We start from the raw sequence: 19,297 nt of genomic DNA on the forward strand, positions 1-19,297 counted from the left end.
TGCTCCCCCCAGGTAATGGCCGCTCACCTTAGAGCGTGTGACCTTGCTGATTAGGCTTGATCAATGCACGCATTGGAACCTGTAAATGGTTCAGTGGTAAATAAGGATTCCTGTGGTAGCCTCTCGCTGTGCTTCAATTTGGTAATGGAGTCCCCTTTTGTGCCTCAGTAATAGCAATAGAAAAAGGAGGACTTCATAGTGTAGTATGTTAAAACTTTTATTATGAACACAGTAAAGATCCCTTACAGCAGTGGTCCCCAACCTTTTTGGCACCGGGGACCGGCGTAGTTGAAGAAAATTGTGCCAAGGCCCAGGGGGGCGTATGCAGCTTTTCGCGGGCAATTTATCGGGCGATGGCTGGCGTTGGCACTTCAATCATCCCGGGACCATCATTGATATGATGTCAGGATGATTGAAGCGCATTATTTCTATTATTACATTGTAATATATAATGAAATAGTTCAACTCCCCATAACGCAGAATGTGCCAGAGTGTCACTTGCCACGTCGCCTGTCACCAGATGCAGATTGTCACTTTCCACGTCGCCTGCCTTCAGATGCAGCTTGTCACCAGAAGCATTTTGTCCCTTGCCACGTCGCCTGGCACCAGATGCTTTTTTGTCCCTTGCCATGTCACCTGCCACCAGATGCAGCTTGTCCCTTGTCACGTCACTTGTCACCAGATGCAATTTGTCCCTTGCCACGTCACCTACCAAATGCGGATTGTCACTTGCCATGTCGCCTGCCTTTTATGCAGCTTGTCACTTGCCATGTCATCTGCCACCAGATGCATTTTGTCCCTTGCCACGTCACCTGCCACCAGATTTGGATTGTCACTTGCCACGTCCCCTGCCATCAGATGCAGCTTGTCATTTGCGGCATCGCCTGCCATCAGATGCAGCTTGTCATTTGCCATGACACCTGCCACCAAATGTGGATTGTCACCTGCCACCACATGACTGTTGTCACTGCAGTGGTGGCAGCACAGGTGTGCACATTAGTTCAGAGGCAAGCCTGCACTAATGGATAGTAAGGAAGAACAGCAGTGGGGCGCCAGTAGTGAGCAATGTTCTCACCTGCCTCAGCTTCAATAGTGTATCAGTAAAGCGGGCGGGCAGTGAGAGATGAGCTCATCTCTCTGTTCCCCCGCCTCAACTCCAGCGTTATAGCATCCCCGCTGTGAGTGCGGAAGAGCGGCGATGCGGGCGGGCGGAGATGATCTCATCTCACTGCTCGCTCGCCTCCATATAGCGGCCCCGCTCTGAGCGCGGAACAGCGGTAATGCGGGCGGGCGGTGAGAGATGATGTCATCTCTCTGCCTGCTCCGCCGCCGCTCATCAGAGTGCAGCCTTCGCGGCCCGGCTGCAAGCAGGCCACGGCCCGGCAGTGGGCCGCGGCCCGGGGGTTGATGACCCCTGCCTTACAGGGTACTCACATTTGCATGGCGCTACAGGGTGCCACTCTAAAATTAGCATAAAACCGAGCTGTAGCGGCTGATATTGGGGTGGTATGCTGATTGTCCTTAGTGGATGCACTAACTAGCATTCCGTCCTGTCCCCTTCCCCAACGCGTGTCGATACAAGGGGTTAATTCGTATCTTCCTCAGGGGGTGACCTCCTATACTGCCCGACCAGTGGGTTTGCAAACTGGTTTAATCGAGATGCAAGGTAGTTCCTTTCTTGTCCACCAGATTTTTTCCCTCCAACCTACCTCTACTTCCAGCTCGTCAGGAAGCCCTGTTCGGGGCAGTCCTGCTACTGCACGGGTTGATAGTACCTATACCGACGCTGGAAAGGTTTCAGGGGTTCGACTCCAATCTGTTTGTAGTCCCCAAAAAGGAAGGGGTACATCCAATCCTGGACTTTAAGGCCCTCGACAGCTTTGTGAAAGTGCAAAGGTTCAGGATGGAATCAGTTCGCTCCATGGTCGCTGCACTCCATAAGCGGGACTTCCTGGTATCCCTGGATATCCAGCACACGTATTTACATGTACCCATATGCATCAGAAGTTTCTGCAATTTGCAGTCGGGGAAGAGCACTATCAGTTTGTGGCTCTCCCTTTTGGCCAGCGTCAGCACCCCGAATCTTTACCAAAGTGTTAGCTCCAATTCTGGTGCTGTTAAGGCAACGTGGGTTCACAATCGTGAGTTACCTAGACGACCTCCTTCTGAGAGCAGCTTCTGCCTCAGAATTAAGGGAGGATGTAGCGATCACCATGCAGACTCTCCCGGAGTTTGGTTGGGTGCTGAACTTAAAGAAGTCGGTGTTAGTGCTGACTCAACGCCTGGAGTACCTGGGCTTACTGTTGGACTCCTCTGAAGCGAGAGTTTTTCTCCCTTCAGATAAGCTGCAGACTCTTCAAGCTGCGATGAAGTTGTCGATGAACCGCAGGTGGTCGTCGCTGCGCTTCTGCATGCACGTTCTGGGAATCAAAGGTAGCCACTTTCGAGGAGGTACCGTACACTCAATTTCACACTCCAGTCTTGCAGAAGGAGATTTTGTCAAATGGAACAAATCTCCATTATCCCTGGATTATCAAATTTGGGTGAGCCAGTTAGTCATGGATTCCCTTCTCTGGTGGCTGAGGTCTCCAGCCCTTTGGTCCGAGAGATCATTCCTTCATCTCAATTGGACGTTGATCACAACGGACATCAGCCTGACTCGTTGAGGGGGGGGGGGGGAGTGCTGGGAGTACAGTCGGCCCAGGGCCTTTGCTCGTGAAAGAATCCCAACTGCCGATCAATGTGCTCGAGCTTCGGGCAATCAGACTTTGCCTCTCCACATGTCAATGAGGCTACAAGGGTGTCCGATCAGGATCCAGACAACGCCACAGTGCTGGCGTACGTCAACCATCAAGGAGAAACGAGGAGCTCAACTGCAGCACGGGAGGTCCCTCACATCCTCCAGTGGGCAGAGCGACACGTGCCGGTACTGTCGGTCATATATATCCTGGGCGTAGAAAACTGGCAGGCGGACTACCTAAGTTGTCAGATGCTGGACCCAGGGGAATGGTCGTTGCATCCAGAGGTATTCAGGCTCCTTTGCCTAAGGTGGGGCACACCAGATGTGTACCTCTTGGACTCTCCATGGGGGCATTATCGGCTGATTTATGCCTTCCCCCTACTCAAGCTTCTACCAAGTCTGCTGTGCAGAGTGGAGGCTGAGGGGATTCCAGTAATTCTGATTGCCCCAGATTGGCCTCTGCGTCCTTGGTACACCGACCTAGTACGACTGGTGGTGGATGTTCCTTGGTGGCTATCGCTGCGAGAGGACCTTCTAGTGCAAGGTCCAATACTTAATCCTACTTTACCGTTGCTGGTTTTAATGGCATGGCTGTCTGTTAGACACGGTAATTTCCACTATGCTGAGAGAACGGAAGTCTTCTTCTCCGAAGATTTACCATCATGCGTGGAAGGCTTACATCTCTATGTGTGAGGTGATGGGGTGGCGTCCGTGCACTTATTCAGTTTCTAGGATCCTGCTGTATTTGCAGCGAGGAATGGATCAGAAACTTGCCTTAAGCACCATCAAGGGACAGATATCAGCCTTAGCTGTCTTTTTCCAACGCCCCTTGGTGACTCACTCATTGGTGAGTACCTTTGTGCAAGGGGTTCGGTGCGTAGTCCCTCCGGTTCAACCACCGCTACCTTTGTGGGATCCAAATCTGGTGCTATCGGCACTTCAGAAACCGCCGTTTGAGAACATTAGGGAGATTCCCTTGTTAACACTCTCAGAAAGTAATTTTTGTAGTGGCTATTACATCTGCCAGGAGGGTTTCTGATTTGGCGGCCTTGTCATGCAAGTCTCCCTACCTGGTCATCCATAAGGATAAGGTGGTGCTACGTCCACAGCCCTCTTTCCTTCCAAAGGTGGTTTCGGCATTCCATCTAAATGAGGACAATGTGTTACCTCCCTTATGTCCTAAGCCGACACACCCAAAAGAGGTTGCCTTACATTCCCTGGACGTGGTCCATGCTTTACAAGTGTATCTGTCTGCTACGACTCCCTTCCGGAAGTCAGACTCTCTGTCTTGGTCTGGCTGGTCTGTAAAAAGGTCTGGCGGTCTCGTCGTCCACAATTTCTCAGTGAATCAGCCAGATCATGGTTCAGGCCTATGCCTTAAAGGGGCAGGTACTGGCTCATTCCACCAGAGCAATTGGGACCTCCTGGGCTTTCCAACATAAAGCATATGTCTCCCAGGTGTGTAAGGCGGCGACTTGGTCACCCCTTCACACTTTCACAAAATTCTACAAAGTTGACGTAAGAGCATCTTCGGATGCTTGCTTTGGCCGCAAGGTTTTGCAGGCGGCTGTGTAAGGTTGCAATTACACTTTCTTTGTTGTGGGTGACGTTATGTTTTGCAGTTTCCACCCAGTTTTACACTGCTTGGGGACGTCCCTAAGGTCAAGAATTAAAGGAGCTGTGTCTGTCAATGAACGAAAGAGAAAATGGGATTTTTGTACTCGCCGTAAAATCCTTTTCTCTGAAGTTCATTGACGAACACAGCACCCACCCCTTCTATTTATGTTTGTACTTTTTGACGAACTGAGCTTCAGGAAGCAGGGTGAGGGGTTTTAGCCAGAGGAACCGCCCCCTGGGTGGTGCTGCTCAGTCTTGCTGTTATTTAAATGTGTTACATGTTCTGCCTAGTCCTCTCCTGAAATGGCGTGATAACCCTAATGTCAAGAATTAAAGGAGCTGTGTCAGTGAAGGGGTTAACCACTAGGAGGCAGGAGGGGTTAAGTGTGTCCTGGGGAGTGATTCTAACTGTCTGGGGGATGGGCTACCAGTGACACGACACTGATTGCTGCTCCCGATGACATGGAGCAGACGATCAGTTTCCTGTCACTAGGCAGAGTGGGGAGATGCTGTGTTTACATCGGCATCTCCTCATTCTTCAGCTCCGTGAGACAATCGTGGGCATCCAGCGGACATCGAGTCCGCGGGTCCCACAGACATGGTCACGGAGCTTGCGGCAGGCACACGAGCACGGCGGGAAATTCAAAGTATACAGGTACATTACTTTGCCCAACTGTGGCATTCTGCCAACGTATTTCTACAGGAGCAGGTCCTTAAGTGGTTAAAGGTTCTGTAGCTACTAAACCCCAATAGATGTGCATAAATTGTTGGCTGTGACAATCTGCCTCATATGAAAGTTTCAGGTTTCTATGGCCTGACCTGGCCCACTATTATACGTTTAATAGCTTTAAAGTTATTTGGCTTGATTGCCACATTGAAAGTAGAACTTTTGTAAAGGCATTGCTGATTTGGTGCTAAAATTAGCTCAATTTACAAAACATTTCTTTGTTGATCCCCCTCAGTATCTCCAATATGGTCTCTGATACTGCTATAGTCGTGGCAGTAATCTTTGCCCCAGGGAAATATCCATGGTGTCATTTCAGCCTAGTGTGAAGCTGCTTTGTAGAGTTTCTTCCACATTCATGCTAGTGTTGTGCATGAAAGTGCACATAATTGTGTTACTTTGTAAACATTCACAAAATGTGTGAAAAATGCGTGGTACTCCTGTGGTGTCATTCATTGTTAATGTCACCCCAAATGTGCCAAGCAAGAACTGCGGTTCTGAATGTGTGAGAACATGCGCAGCTCAAAAAGATATGAGCTTCTTTGCCATTTTTGTTACATGTAGGACAGCCCATTGACATGAAAGGGTGTGTAAAGGCCACACTACGCTATAGTGAATGGGGGCACAAAAGCATCAAAACATTTACAAGCACCTTCCATAGCGCTTTTATTTCACCCTTTTTATATACTTGTAAAAGAAGGAGATAAAATGTTGTGGTGTGCCACGGGATATTGTGTGGTATTATATTTACACAAGCCTTAACATAGCCTTCCAAACTTGCTGGAATCACAAAATAAGTTAAAAGGATTAGTAAGAATCATTTGGGGTTAAGAAAATGAATTAATCATCCCAACAAATTCCTATTGTTGAAACCACTGGTATATTTTTCCACAACTTCCGTCTCTGGAAATCTCTGGATTTTTCCACTTGGCCTGTGTCTATAATTTGTTTGGTCTGTTTTTTCCTGTAATTACTGGATGGGTCACATTCTAAAATCTGTAAACACATATCATTCTTCAGCCAATTAAAAAGCCGTGTTGTGGGAAAAAAGGTGTGGTTTTAAAACTATTTTCAGTTTGTGTAATTCGATTATTCAGTATATAAATTTTTTTGTGCACATTTTATTTATATTTGTCCTGACATTTACATGTAAACAAAGTTGTCCAGGAAAATTTAGAGCTGTTAGAACAAATACGCTGCCACAGGTGCTACAGTCAGCTTTTTGTGTTTTTTCTTTTTTTTTTTAATCCATTGTGTTGTTTTACCATGCATTGTGGCTCTTTGCAATATGAAGCTGTATTGCCTTAGTGTGTTGCCATTAAATAAATGTGACACATTATGAAGTTACTACAATGCACCATATCACAAATGTGTCCTTCAACCCTCCAAGAAAACCTTTCCACGTTGCTTTGAAAGTCCTGTGATATTTGCTGCCCATGGCAACCAATTAGTGAATGTCTATCCCCTCTCGGTTGTGTTCAGTGTGTGTGAAAGAACATCTGAGTGAGTCAGTTATTGTGAGGGACTAAAACCTGTGTCTGCCTTTAATTAGGGTAAGCTTGAGGGGCATGACAAAATTAGCAGCTGATTTTGACAAAATCTGTGAAACTGGGTTCACATATATGTCAATTGGATGCGGATTTCCCCTGTATCCAATTCACATGACATGAGAGTGTGCCCGGCTCACAATGGAGCCGTTTCACAAAGCTCCAGGGCAGCCAAGGTCTGCATTTCAAAAGGGTCCTGTGCTTCTTTGGTTCTGATTCAGGTGTGAATTCGGACAAAAATTTGGACCTGAATCGGTGAACAGGGAATGCACTGGACCACCTGCTGTGAACCCAGCCTAAGGCTTCATGTACACGGGATGTTTCTCAACCTCTCCTGAACGCTGGAACATCACAGCTAGTAATCCACATTTAAAAATGTGTGTTTAGCAGCCTCTACAAGCCGCATTCAACCACGTTTGCAGTCAGAAGCATATACTAAAGATAACCTCAGGAGACCCTCCCAAATGATTTAGAAAGCACTTAAAAAAAAATATTTATTAACTATTTCAGCCATTCTGTGAGAGAACAGTGTGAGTAGCAGCTGAGAAAGCAGTGTGCTTGTAGATAGCTGTTATGTTTTGGTTAGTTTGTTAATATGGATCCCATGATGAGCATGTGTGAGGAAATGCTCCTGATGTTGCTTTTGCTGAGGCTCCAAAGACATAGAAAATTGCATGAGAGGACCAGAGTTTGTCGCTACTGGACAGATCCATTGATGGCTCCACGCTTGTCCACAGGATAATTTTCTAATATGTATGTTCAGCTGCGTAATTACCCAGAGAAATCTTTTCATTTTACACGCATGTCAATTGCCACCTTTGACGTTCTCTTGGAAAAGGTTAGACCCCGTTTAGTTTGCATGGACATTAACACGAGGAAAAGCCTGCCACCAGAGGAACGTCTGTTGGTGACACTCAACTTCAGTATCAAGTAATGCATGTTGTTTATTGTACAGCATAATTGGCTGATGAGCGGAATATCACATGGTATTTCAAGCTTGCAGGCAGTGATAATTTAGTTTTTGGTGTGTTTTTAGCATTTTCCAGGCTCAAAAGTAATAAATAGTTTCCCTTTAAAAATTTGTCTAGACCAAAACACGCCTAAACGCAGGTAACCACGTTTGGCGCTTAAAATTACTCTAAACAGCTTCTGAACACATTTTTGTGGGTTCCAAAAAAAGACTCAACTGCCTGGAAACAAACCTGTGTAAGTGTACTACGGTAATAAGATATCATAGAGGAGAGTTCAGGAGCAGTTGAAAAAAAATGCCCAACTGCTCCTAAACATCCCTTTACCAGCAGCAGTGTACATGAGGCCTAATTCTACAGCTAAAATTGATTAATGGAGAAGTGTGAGGTTATGAACAAATGAAAAAACCTCCACACTCGCCTCCATGCTGCGGCATCAATGTGATGCTGCAGCTGTCCCACATAAGCTGAACTGAGTGATCAAATGACTGATGAATGCTAATTTCTCAGTCTGCTCAGGGTAGAGAGCTGTGGCAGTCAGTTACCCTTTCTACTATGTCCCCCTTGTTCTCACTGGAGCACTGAGCTGGGGAAGAGGTAGCGCAGCTCACTCTGGCTCTCATCTGCATACTGAGAGGTAGAGTCAGCTGTCAAAACAGGCAGCTGGTTGGATCCCACTGATATTGTGGGAATCCTTCCAGAGCAGCTCTACCTGGTCATCTGATAGCGAACAATAGCAACTATCAGGTGTCTCTGGGTCACATGAAAATGAAAGCGAGTGCATTCCTGTGACCCACAAGAGAATTACAGCAAAAAAAGCTTTGGTCATACTTCTCTTTTAAGCCATAATCATCTTGCTCATCACTATTGATTTAATCAAAATGTATGTTTTTTTTTCTGTGTTTTGCTAATTTGTAGACCGGTAATGTTGTAATACTGCCAGGTTTTGGTTCCGGTACTGTAGATCTACTCAGCCCTAATCTGTAGCAGCTCATGTCCACATAAGTATGAGTATGTCTGTCATTAAAGAGAACTTCATGCCCTTGTATTGTTTCCCCTCCCCCAGTCCCCTTACCTGGTTTGTTGGTTAATGCTCAGTAATCCTATTTGCATGCCCAGTGAATCCAGCAGCATCCTGTAGTTACCCGTCTTGCTCTCTGATATTATTAGGGGGGTGGCTGTGAGAACTAGAAAGAGACGGGCGGGCTTTATGAAAGCAGTACATGCTGAGCTGAAGCCTTCTAGGATGCATGATGTTGAGTAGCATATTTTTTGAGTCAGTGGGAGGACTAGTGCCCCATCATTGGTGTCGATGGAAGTGATTTTACCCTTTTGATGGTGACAGTTGGAGGAATAGTGCCACATTGTTGGTGTCAACAGCAAGAATGATTCCCCATTGTTGGTGTCAGTGGATGAAATGGTTCCCCAAGGGCCAGATAAAGGGCAGCAAAGAGCCAAAGTTTGGAGACCCCTGATCTAACTGAAAAGGAAACCACACAAGTTGCCCATCTTGACTGTAAGTTATGTACCTTTTGCTGATTTTTCAGTTTTTTTATTTTGGCAGCACTTGACTTGAGGTTTAAAATATTTTCCAAGTCACGCCCTTTGGTAATATTTCCTGTGCGGTTTGCCTACTGGGTAAGAAGGAGGCAGATTGGCCACGTGGCAATAATCTCATATCATTCTTTCACTAGACTAGAGTATACCAACTGGGATGTAACTAGTCTTTAGAAGTTTCTATTTTACCAGCAAGAAAAATAACCCATGCTTTGAACGTGACAATAGTAGACAAGTCTCGTAAAGTCGATCTTTGCTTAAAAATATGTTCAACGTTCAAAATTTTTATTTATCTCAGCATAGACAAACAATAACATGTCTAGAATAGCACATTGATAAAAGCAACACACATATCATAAATACCTAACATAAGGGTATTATTGCAAAATGATAAACAGAAAATAGGAGACCTGAAGGCAATACCAATAAGAAGAACCACCGAAATGCATGGGAGTGTATATGGAGGCCCTTGGTATTGCTACAGAGCTCGTTACACAAAAAAGTTATTTGTAAAGCACTCCTGATCGGTGCAAAATGCCATAAGTCACTGTCAATACTACATTAACAAAGATAAGGTGATGGTTATTAAAGAGGGACAACAAGAGATCCAAAAGGAGAAGAAAGAAGAGAAAAATCTGAAAAAAATTAGAATTTAGGAGACACGAGGAGAACTATTTTTAAAAGAATGTTGGTGTAGAAAGGGAATAGGTCCGGTGCTTGTACCGTACTGGGCGTCATGCATAAGGGTATATAAGCATTTATATACGCAAGGCTCCCAAGTCTGTTCAAACAACTTACCACAAACGTTAATGAACCCTGCAATTTTTTTTTTTTTTTTTTTTTTTTATGAACCATAATCCAAGAGACTTGCTCAAAAAATATATTTTTATTAATTTTGTGTTGATAGGTCACATATGCACCCTACTGCCCAGTGTGCCAGTGCCTGGTCAGCCGAGTCCTCCCATTCTCTTTAAGAGCTATCCCACTGGTTTCATCAGGGCTGATCTGTCTACAGATGAGTACTGAGGCAGGGTGCTGCTCATCCATTTACAACAAGCCTTGTATTTTAGGCGTTCATTCAAGGCTTCCTTTGAGTGGATGAGCTGAAGAGGCATGAAGAACATCATTGATGAAATACAAAGCTTCTTGTGAATAGCTTAGCAGCGCTCAGCCCAACTTGATTTTGTTGTGGCAGCAGACAGGAAGTTCCCATGCAACAGGTAGAACACACAATGTATGCTGTACGTAGCTGATGCTACATTAGGTTTATAAAGTGCTGACGGAGGACACATCTTGAAGGTGGATATCTCTCTCTTGAGACAGGACTTCCACAACTGCGCAAGAGGGTGTCGGAGGCGGAGCGTCATATCGCTCATATGGAGGATGATGTGCCTCCCTTACAAGTAACCACCAAATGGCTGCAACATCAACTTAACTCCGTCCTGCAGGATCAGGATGATATGGAAAACAGACTCCGGAGATGCAATCTGCATTTCGTGGGCCTTCCAGAGCGGCTTGAGGGCTCTGACCCTCCGACTTTCCTGGAGAACCTGCTGGTCAAGACCTTCAGAAAGGAGGCCTTCTCCCACACATTCATGGTGGAGCGCGCACTGCCTGGCTGCAAGGCCCCCCATCTCTTGCACCGTCATCGCTAAGTTCTTAAACTACCGTGACCACGATGTAATCCTACAACTCATCAGGGCAAAGGGTAACATTCCCTATGACAACATACATGTGTCGGTATTCCCAGAATTTTCCACCGAGGTCCAGAGGAGACAGGTGCAATTCAGTGAGGCCAAGCGGCAGCTCCGTGCTCAACATTGGATCTACGCCAAGCTCTTCTGAGCGTGGCTTCATGTAGTGAAGGACGGCAAAGCCCACCTTTTTGATGACCCCGACTCAGTCCACTCCTGGATGGAGCACCGAGACATGGCTGCCCAGCCCCTGCTTGAGTTTCCCTGCTCTGGTTTTCCCTTCACTGGTCATCATTGAACGCTTGCTTTGCAGGTTCTTCACTTTTTTTCTACACCGCCGCAGCTGTGGCCTTGTTTCTCCTCTGTATCGTGAGTTGGGCAGTGCCTATTGTTTCCTCTGTTCCCGGATCCCTGGTGACCATTTCTTGGGTTGGGAGATCATCCACCCCCCTTTTTTTCTGTGTCCCTCAAAAATCTTTAATACTGCTACCTCTAACGAACCTCACCCACCTCAAGTAGGAGGCATATCACCCCTACACCCTTGTGTGCTTTTCAATGTTTGAATGCCCCCTGAACTAGTCGGTTTGCATGTTTCTCTTTGAATTCTAAACATGACACTTCAAGGTTCGCTTCCCTGGTCAGTGCCTGTCCCCTGTCCCCAGTATGTGGTTGGATGTGTTGCGCTGGTCCAGTGCTGTTAAATTCTCTATATTCATATTTTTCTTTTTCTTTTTCCCCTCTTTTTTTTTTTCTATCTTGAAGGTACCATTGACATGTTTGCAGAACATTGCTACCTGGATGTATACTGTGTTCCTTGTCTCAGATCCCCTGATACTCAACCCCATTGTATTTGCTTGTGCCTTTCATACCTAAATGTACTTTAGTGGTACCATCATTAGCCTGTACATTTTATATAGTAAGCTGTTCATTTATATTTTATGTGGTATATTATTGGGTTTCCTGTTCCCTGTTGGTCCAACTGCAAACCAGTGTACCTCTGAAATCCCCATGGCTACTTTAAAACTATTGCCCTGGAATGTCAGGGGCCTACGGACAAAGGCTAAATGAGTGGCAATCCTAACCCTTCCTAACTCTTTACAGGCAGACGTCTTAGCACTAGTAGAAACTCGCGTTTACAGGCTAGATGCAAATGGCGCTCAAAAAGCCCTGGTTGGCTGGCTGTATCGGGCCCCATATACCTCTAACTCCCGTTTTGTTACTATCCTAATTGCCAAGACGGTTCAATTTCAGCTCCACTCCCTGCAGTCGGACCCTCTGGCCAGTTTTTATTTTTACATACTACTATTTATGGTCTAAAACTTCTCCTTATGGCATTCTATATTCCCTTTCCCCTCCTTTCCAGTTTGCAGGCTTACAGGGCGGGGTAGCCTTTATAGCTCCGTATCCCCTGGTGGCTGCGGTCTGGCTGGGGGATTTTAATGCAATAATTAATCCCGCCCTTGATAAACTGTGCTCCAATGTCTCTGACAATACCCAACCTTCCATCACTAGATTTGGGAGGTTTCTTTCGGAGTTCCCCCTAACAAACAGACTGGCGGTACAGATACCCCACCTCTGTTAAATACTCTTCCTATACCCCGGCACACGCCAGCTTATGGTGTGCTTTCTGATCATACACACACTACGGGTACTGGCTCACCCTGCTGTCCTCATATGGAGGCTGAACCCCTTCTGCCTCTCTACCCTCACAGGTTTGGAGGATATTCAGAGAGAATGGGTTTGTGGGGACAGGGTGGGAAGCTTTTATGATACATGCCTATATGATTTTGTCAACCCGTATCAACAGACACAAGGCTTCCTCTAAATTTATTCTCCAGCAAGCGGAGGAGCATCAGAGTTCATTGGAGCAGATTTTCCAAAATTACCCCTCAGCTGATAACACTTCCCTTGTGCGAATGCAGACTAGACTCACCGACCAGCTTAATTTTGAGAAGGCCAAACAGCAAATCTTTTTCAGTAAACAGCATACATTTGAGCTTGTTGAAAAGGACGGTAAACTGCTAGCTTATAAGTCCCACCTTTATTACAAACCACCTATTGTGGTCACACTTAAAACAAATTTGGTGAAACAAATTTCTGACCCAGATCTAGTGGCTAAAGAGTTTAGAACTTCCTACCATTTCACACAGGGGGGCGGGATCTGGTGGTCCCCTTCTTAAAGGGGGCTTCCAGATTTTGATAAGCTCCCTACCCGCAGACCCCCACAACCACCGGGCAAGGGTTGTGGGGATGAGGCCCTTGGCCTCCTCAACATGGGGACAAGGTGCTTTGGGGGGCTACCCCAAAGCACCCTCTCCATGTTGAGGGCATGTGGCCTGGTGCGGTTCAGGAGGGGGTGCTCTCTCGTCCCCCCCTCTTTTCCACCAGGTTGCATGCTCGGATAAGTGTCTGGTGTGGATTTTTGGGGGGACCACCACTCCTTTTTTTTTGTTTAAATTTTGGCACGGGGTTCCCCTTAATATTCATCAGACCAAAAGGGCCTGGTAATGGACTGGGGAAATCCCATGCCGTTTTTTCAATGACTTTTATCTGTATTGCCGAGACTGACAATTCATTATAGCCACGAGTACTTTTAAATTACTTTTTTCCTTTTAGAAATGTCATTTTGTGCAGGGACTGTTCTATGCTACTTTACAGGCATACTATAGACACCCCCCAGGTACGAAATTGAAAGGAATATTTCATGTTTCAGTTTAAGCATTATTAAAATCACTGCTCCCAAAAAAAATGGCAGTTTTTAAAACTTTTTTGCATTAATACATGTTTCCTGGGGCAGGACCCGGGTCCCCAAACACTTTTTATGACAATAATTTGCATATAAGCCTTTAAAATGGTCACTTTTGATTTTTCATGTTAATGTTCCATAGACTTTAACGGTATTCCGGCAACTTTAGAATTTGCCCCGAACACCGCATATTGTTTGGTGTTCTGCAGAACATCCGAACAACCAAAATTCGACCCGAACTTATGCTTGGGCCAAACCGTTCGCCCATGCCTAGTCTTCTCCATAGCTGACAGGACAGGCTATGCGGCTGCTGATTGGTCAGCGCCATCCACGTGACGACGCTGACCTGTGTAAGTTCACCTTACGGAGTTTTCTGTAAAGGTAAATTTACCCTTTAACCAGTTACTGACCGCCGGCCGTCAAATGACAATAATGACAAAAAAAAAAAAAATCTTATTTTTCAAAGAATTGTGGGAAAAAATGACTTAAAAAAACTCACCATGCTACTTACTTAATACTTTGGAATGTCTACTTTCTAAAAAGGGGTAATTTGGGGGGTATTTGTACTTTTCTGACTTGTTAGTGTCTCATGAAATGAGATACAGCTGATGTACTGAAGGCCTGATCAGATGTGATCAATTTTCAGTGATTGGCACCATAGTTGTAGACTCTTTCACAAAGACCAAATAATATACACTAATGTGGGTTATTTTTACCAAACCTATGTAACAGTATAAATTTTGGTCAAAATTTATGAATAAAAATTACCAATTAGCAAAATTTTATGACAAACAAAGAAAAAGGCATTTTTTTCACAAAATGTTCATTTTTTTTATTTTTTATATATAACACAAAAAAAAATCACTAGTGATTAAAGAGGAAGTAAAGCCAATATAAAAAAAAAACAAACAGACCCTGTAAGGCAAAGGCAAAATGAGCTAGTATGCATAGCATACTAGCTCATTATGAATAACTTACCTGAGAACGAAGCCCCCGAATCGGTCTTTCGTCTTCATCTTCGCCGCTGCCATGTATCGCGGAGTGACTTCCGGGTCTCGCTGCTCCGCAATGTGATTCGCCGGAGCCACGATGACGTCACTCCCGCACATGCACACGGGAGCCGACATGAGCGGCATATCACAGTGATCTGCGGCCTGCTCAGTGCGCCTGTGCACCGCTGTCTGCGGCGCAGGCGCCGTAGACAGCGGTGCCTGTATTTTGTTAAATATCTCCTAAACCGTATAGGTTTAGGAGATATTTCTTGGACCTACAGGTAAGCCTGTATGTCAAAGTGGTTTGTAAGGGTTTACAACCACTTTAAATACCACTAAAAGAAAGCTCTATTTGTGTGGAAAAAAGGACACAAGTTTCATATGGGTACAGTGTTGCATGACTGAGTAATTGTCATTCAAACTGTGAGAGCACTGAAAGCTGAAAATTGGTCTGGTCAGGAAGTGCCCTGTATTGAGGTGGTTAAGTTACAGCTCACCAATTCTTAGCCCCTGTACACACGTACATTCTGCCAACCAAATCCATTGGATTTTGTCCGACGGATTGTGTCCAAAACTGTTGCATACACACGGTTGGACCAAGTTGTCGGAAAATCCGATCATTCAGAACGTGATGACGTTATTTCGTTATGACAGGACTACGTTCAGGCTAGTAGCCAATAGCTTTGGTGTAGGAATTTGATCTGAGCATGCGTGGCACTTTGTCCGATCGGAATTCTCTACACATGATCGGAGTATGTCCGATCGGACCAGTTTGTTGGAAAATATTTCCAACAAGTTGGAAAATTGGGTCCAACGGATATTCCGACGGAATCAGTCCAATGCATACCACACACAGTCAGATTATCCGACAACACGATCCGATAGGACACATTCCGACGGATTCTCCGACCATGTGTACAAGGGCTTAGATGTGGTGGCTGCATATGTTTTCTTTTTTGTAGGCTTTTTATTTTTTCTATATTTTCACCTGGTGATCCGGTCAGTAAGTCTGTCTGGACAACTTGGTATGTTGAAGTAAGTTGAAAAATAACAGAGGGTTGAGATAAACTACACAGACATAAGTTCTTACAATGGATGGCTTTTGATCATTTATGTTAAACCTTTATCCCGAGAGGAAAAAATATGGGATGTACTTTATTGTAATTTTCTTTTATTATGCTCAAGCTACCTTTAAAACATTTCAAACGTTCATTTCTTTACGATCTTGTCAATGTACTTGTTCCTTTTGCTTGTAGTGCACCCTGCATTGACTGTTGTACCTATCCTTGTACAATAAAACCTTAAGTTCATCTTACAAAGTTACAACTCACCAATTCTTAGATGTGGTGTCTGCATATGTTTTCTATTCTTTTTCTTTTTTTTATAAAAAAAAAAAAAAAACGTTTGCTGTAACTACTTATAAAGTGGTAGCTGGAATTCAGCTTCAATTAGATAATCAAGTCCATCTAAATCTGCTATTACATCTAACACTACCCTCTCCCCAGACTGACAATGTTACTGTCCGTAGATGTCTACTTTACTACTTCATCTAGAATGCAGACACCATAAGACATAAAGTGTTAGTGGCCATAAGGAGAAATATAAAGAAAAAAAAGTAACATCTAAGGATTGGTAAGCTGCAGTTTATTATTTATTTTTTTCGGTTTAAAGTGATGGTAAACTGCAGCATTTAAAAAAATAAAAATAAAATCCTCTGCAAGGGGGGTGACATAATGTGCTATTGTGAACTACTTACCTTATAACGAAGCCCTCCAGCAATATGTGCAGGGGCCCTCAGCTCTGGCACAGAGATATAAAAGTCTGCCACAGTATGTTGGACCTTCCGAGTGCAATGTGTCGGTGATGTCTCCAGCTGCATCCAGTGAACATCCCCTGAACCAGGGGTGCCCAACCTTTTGAAGAGCGAGGGCCACTTAAGCAAATTGGTAACCAGTTGCGGGCCACAATGAGCAAAGCGAGTGGATGGCATGTCTGTGTGCACGCTGCATTTGGAGAACGGACACGGACACAGCCCACGATACTTTTTAGCAGATCGTATTGGAGGTAGAGCACAAGCCGGTTTATGTCTGCCACTACTTAGAGGTGAATGGAGGGTCCAGTTGTTTGGAATGTCAGACTGACCGTGTGAAAAGGGTCCAAAGCTGCTTTCACACTGATGCGCTGCGGTTATATCCGCACCACATGTGCAACGCAGTGTACCTTTGGCTTTCCTGCAGTTTGCAATAGACTTCTATTATATTCTGTAGGTTTGGTGCACTTTCAGAAAGCTCACCAAACTCGCAGGTAATAATAGAAGTCTGAGGCTTAGTGCAGGTAAATTGCTCTGCACCTGTGGATCAGTTTTAAAGCAGCCCAGTAACCACTGCAGAAAAGGTATGCCAATTAATACACACTGTGATTTTAGTAATAAACTGACCTTTAATAACAGTATTCTTTCTATTCTATCCCAGAGCAGGAGGTCACGGGCCACATCAGAGAGCTCAGCGGGCCACTGGTTGGGCACCCTTGCCCTAAACAGTGCAAGTATATGGGATATTCACTGTACCTACAGGTAAACTTACCTTTAAGTACAAGTTTAAAAAAAATTACTTTAATATGGCTTTATGAATGCCGTGGAAAGATCTAGATGATGTTAGATATCCCCCAGCCAGGTCTGACTCTATCTGACCAAGTTGGCTCAAATTTAAAGTGAAGGTAGACTTGGAGGTAGGCTTTAATCTTGGAAAATAATAGTGAGTGTCTTTTTTAAATACATTCTCTCTATTTTATCTCTTAAGTAATGTATTGCATCTGTCTGTTTCAGTAATGGATTACATGGCAGCTGGCACATCAATCCCTGATCCTGACATGGAGTTTGACAAGAATGTACCCCGAATATGTGGTGTCTGTGGAGACAAAGCAACTGGATTTCACTTTAATGCAATGACATGCGAAGGCTGCAAAGGCTTCTTCAGGTGGGTTTTGGATTCCTGACTTTTCTTAGAATGACTATAATGGCTCAAACCGTTTGTAGTTATAATGCAAGGAATTAGAATAGCATTTCTTTTAAAGATGTATTTGCTTATTAAAAGCATCTATTTCTATTAGTTGTGTTTTAAAGCATCATCTTACATAAATGGGGGTTTAGTTGATTGGAAGGGGCAAAAATTATTAGCTGGCGTTGTTGCTTTTAGATTTATTTTCACTTAAATCAAATTTCTTTATCGTACATCACAGGACACAGAGCAGCCATAGTAATTACTATGTGGGTTATACACAGGGGCGGACTGATCATTCGGATATTCGGGCACTGCCCGAGGTCCCCATGCCACTAAGGGGCCCCATCAGGGTTGCCAGCCTCAATAAAACCAGGGACAGTATGTAAAAATCTGTGTTGTTTTTTTTTTTTAAATCCCAAGATTATAGCTGCCCCGCCTCTCCAGTACCTTTTCGGTGTGTGTATGTGTATTCTGTGTTTGTATACTGTGTGTCTGTGTGTGTATACTGTATGTGTGTGTATGTATACTGTGTGGCCCCATAATCGATTGCCCAGGGGCCCCATAATCTTCTCTTAATGCCCGGTGGCCCCATAATCTCCTATTGCCCAGGGGCCCAATGAGTTGTCAGTCCGCCCCTGGTTATACGCCACCTATAGGTGAATGGACACTGGCATATCAAACAGGAAGTCCTGCCCTATATAACCCCTCCTACACAGGAAGTAACTTTTTTTTGCTAGTGTCTGTAAGGTGGTGGTCACTGATGTGATACATGTGCTCTTGGAGCATACTTGGAGGTCTGGATGGTTCTATTAAGAATCATGGACTTCAATCAGATCCATTAAAAAAAAAGCTGTCAGCCAAAATGGATGGTACCTGAGCCTTATTGGATAGGAGAGGAGTTTCTTTTGAGGTTTGCCTGTAATGCAGCCTTACAGCGCTGGACCCTGCGTAATTTAACCCTGTGCAGGGTTTGTTCTGACCAAAGGTGCTTTCCTGCAGGGTGGTATACAAGTCAAAGGGAGTGGACCCCAAATTAAGGGGAACCCAGCCCCTGAAGGTCTTTTAGGACAAAGCCCGCTGTGATGGGTAAAGGTTGGACTCCTGTTATGTTCAGGAATGGTAAGTCTGCATTTTTTGCAGTTTCTCTTTTTTGAAAAAAAGGAAAAAAATAGATTTGTTTGGTCTTCTCTCAGTGGCCACTGGGGGCAGTGTGCAATTTAATAATGCTCTGTGTACTTCTTAGGAGAGTGGTCTGCTGTTTCTCCTCCAGCCGCTAGAGGGCGCATGCTCACTCAGTATGGCGTATTTCTATATAGGCAGGAAGTAGAGGGGCGGCCATGTTTACCATGTGGACGGCAGGTTATCTTGAGACATAAAAGCAGCCCATGGATACTAATGAAGTGTGAGTTTTTACTATGGGCGAAATGTGTGGCAAGACAAGTCATGACTATCTACTGTATACTTTTTGGTTGCAGTAGCTTACTTTTATGCTGCTCTGAAGCAGAAAAAAAGGCTGCATGGGATGCATATGTGCTTGGTTAATCCTGCAAAAATAATATGGGGCCAAGTGCAGTTAGGCAAGTGCAGCATTCTATACAGGCTTGCAAACTTGTTGCTTACCCTCCCTGGCGGTATGATTAGTTCTGGTTTTAGGTGCTGAAAGCGGTACAATTATTTTGCATGGAAATTTGGCGTTTTATATTGTAGTCCTGT

General features: G+C 44.7%; 1 protein-coding gene across 3 annotated transcripts in view; it reads left to right on the top strand.

The window, feature by feature from the left end:
* VDR (vitamin D receptor) overlaps positions 1 to 19,297 on the top strand; it is a 242,269-nt gene that overhangs the window by 127,226 nt on the left and 95,746 nt on the right. For all 3 annotated transcript variants that reach the window (XM_077483753.1, XM_077483751.1, XM_077483752.1), the window contains exon 2: positions 17,410 to 17,560. In XM_077483753.1, the coding sequence (XP_077339879.1) occupies positions 17,412 to 17,560 (149 nt within the window). In that variant the 5' untranslated portion in view covers positions 17,410 to 17,411. The remainder of the gene's footprint in view (positions 1 to 17,409; positions 17,561 to 19,297) is intronic.

Source organism: Lithobates pipiens, unplaced genomic scaffold, assembly GCF_037356315.1.
Source record: "Lithobates pipiens isolate NorthernLeopardFrog02 unplaced genomic scaffold, aLitPip1_a1.2 Scaffold_16, whole genome shotgun sequence".
Lineage (NCBI taxonomy): Eukaryota > Metazoa > Chordata > Amphibia > Anura > Ranidae > Lithobates > Lithobates pipiens.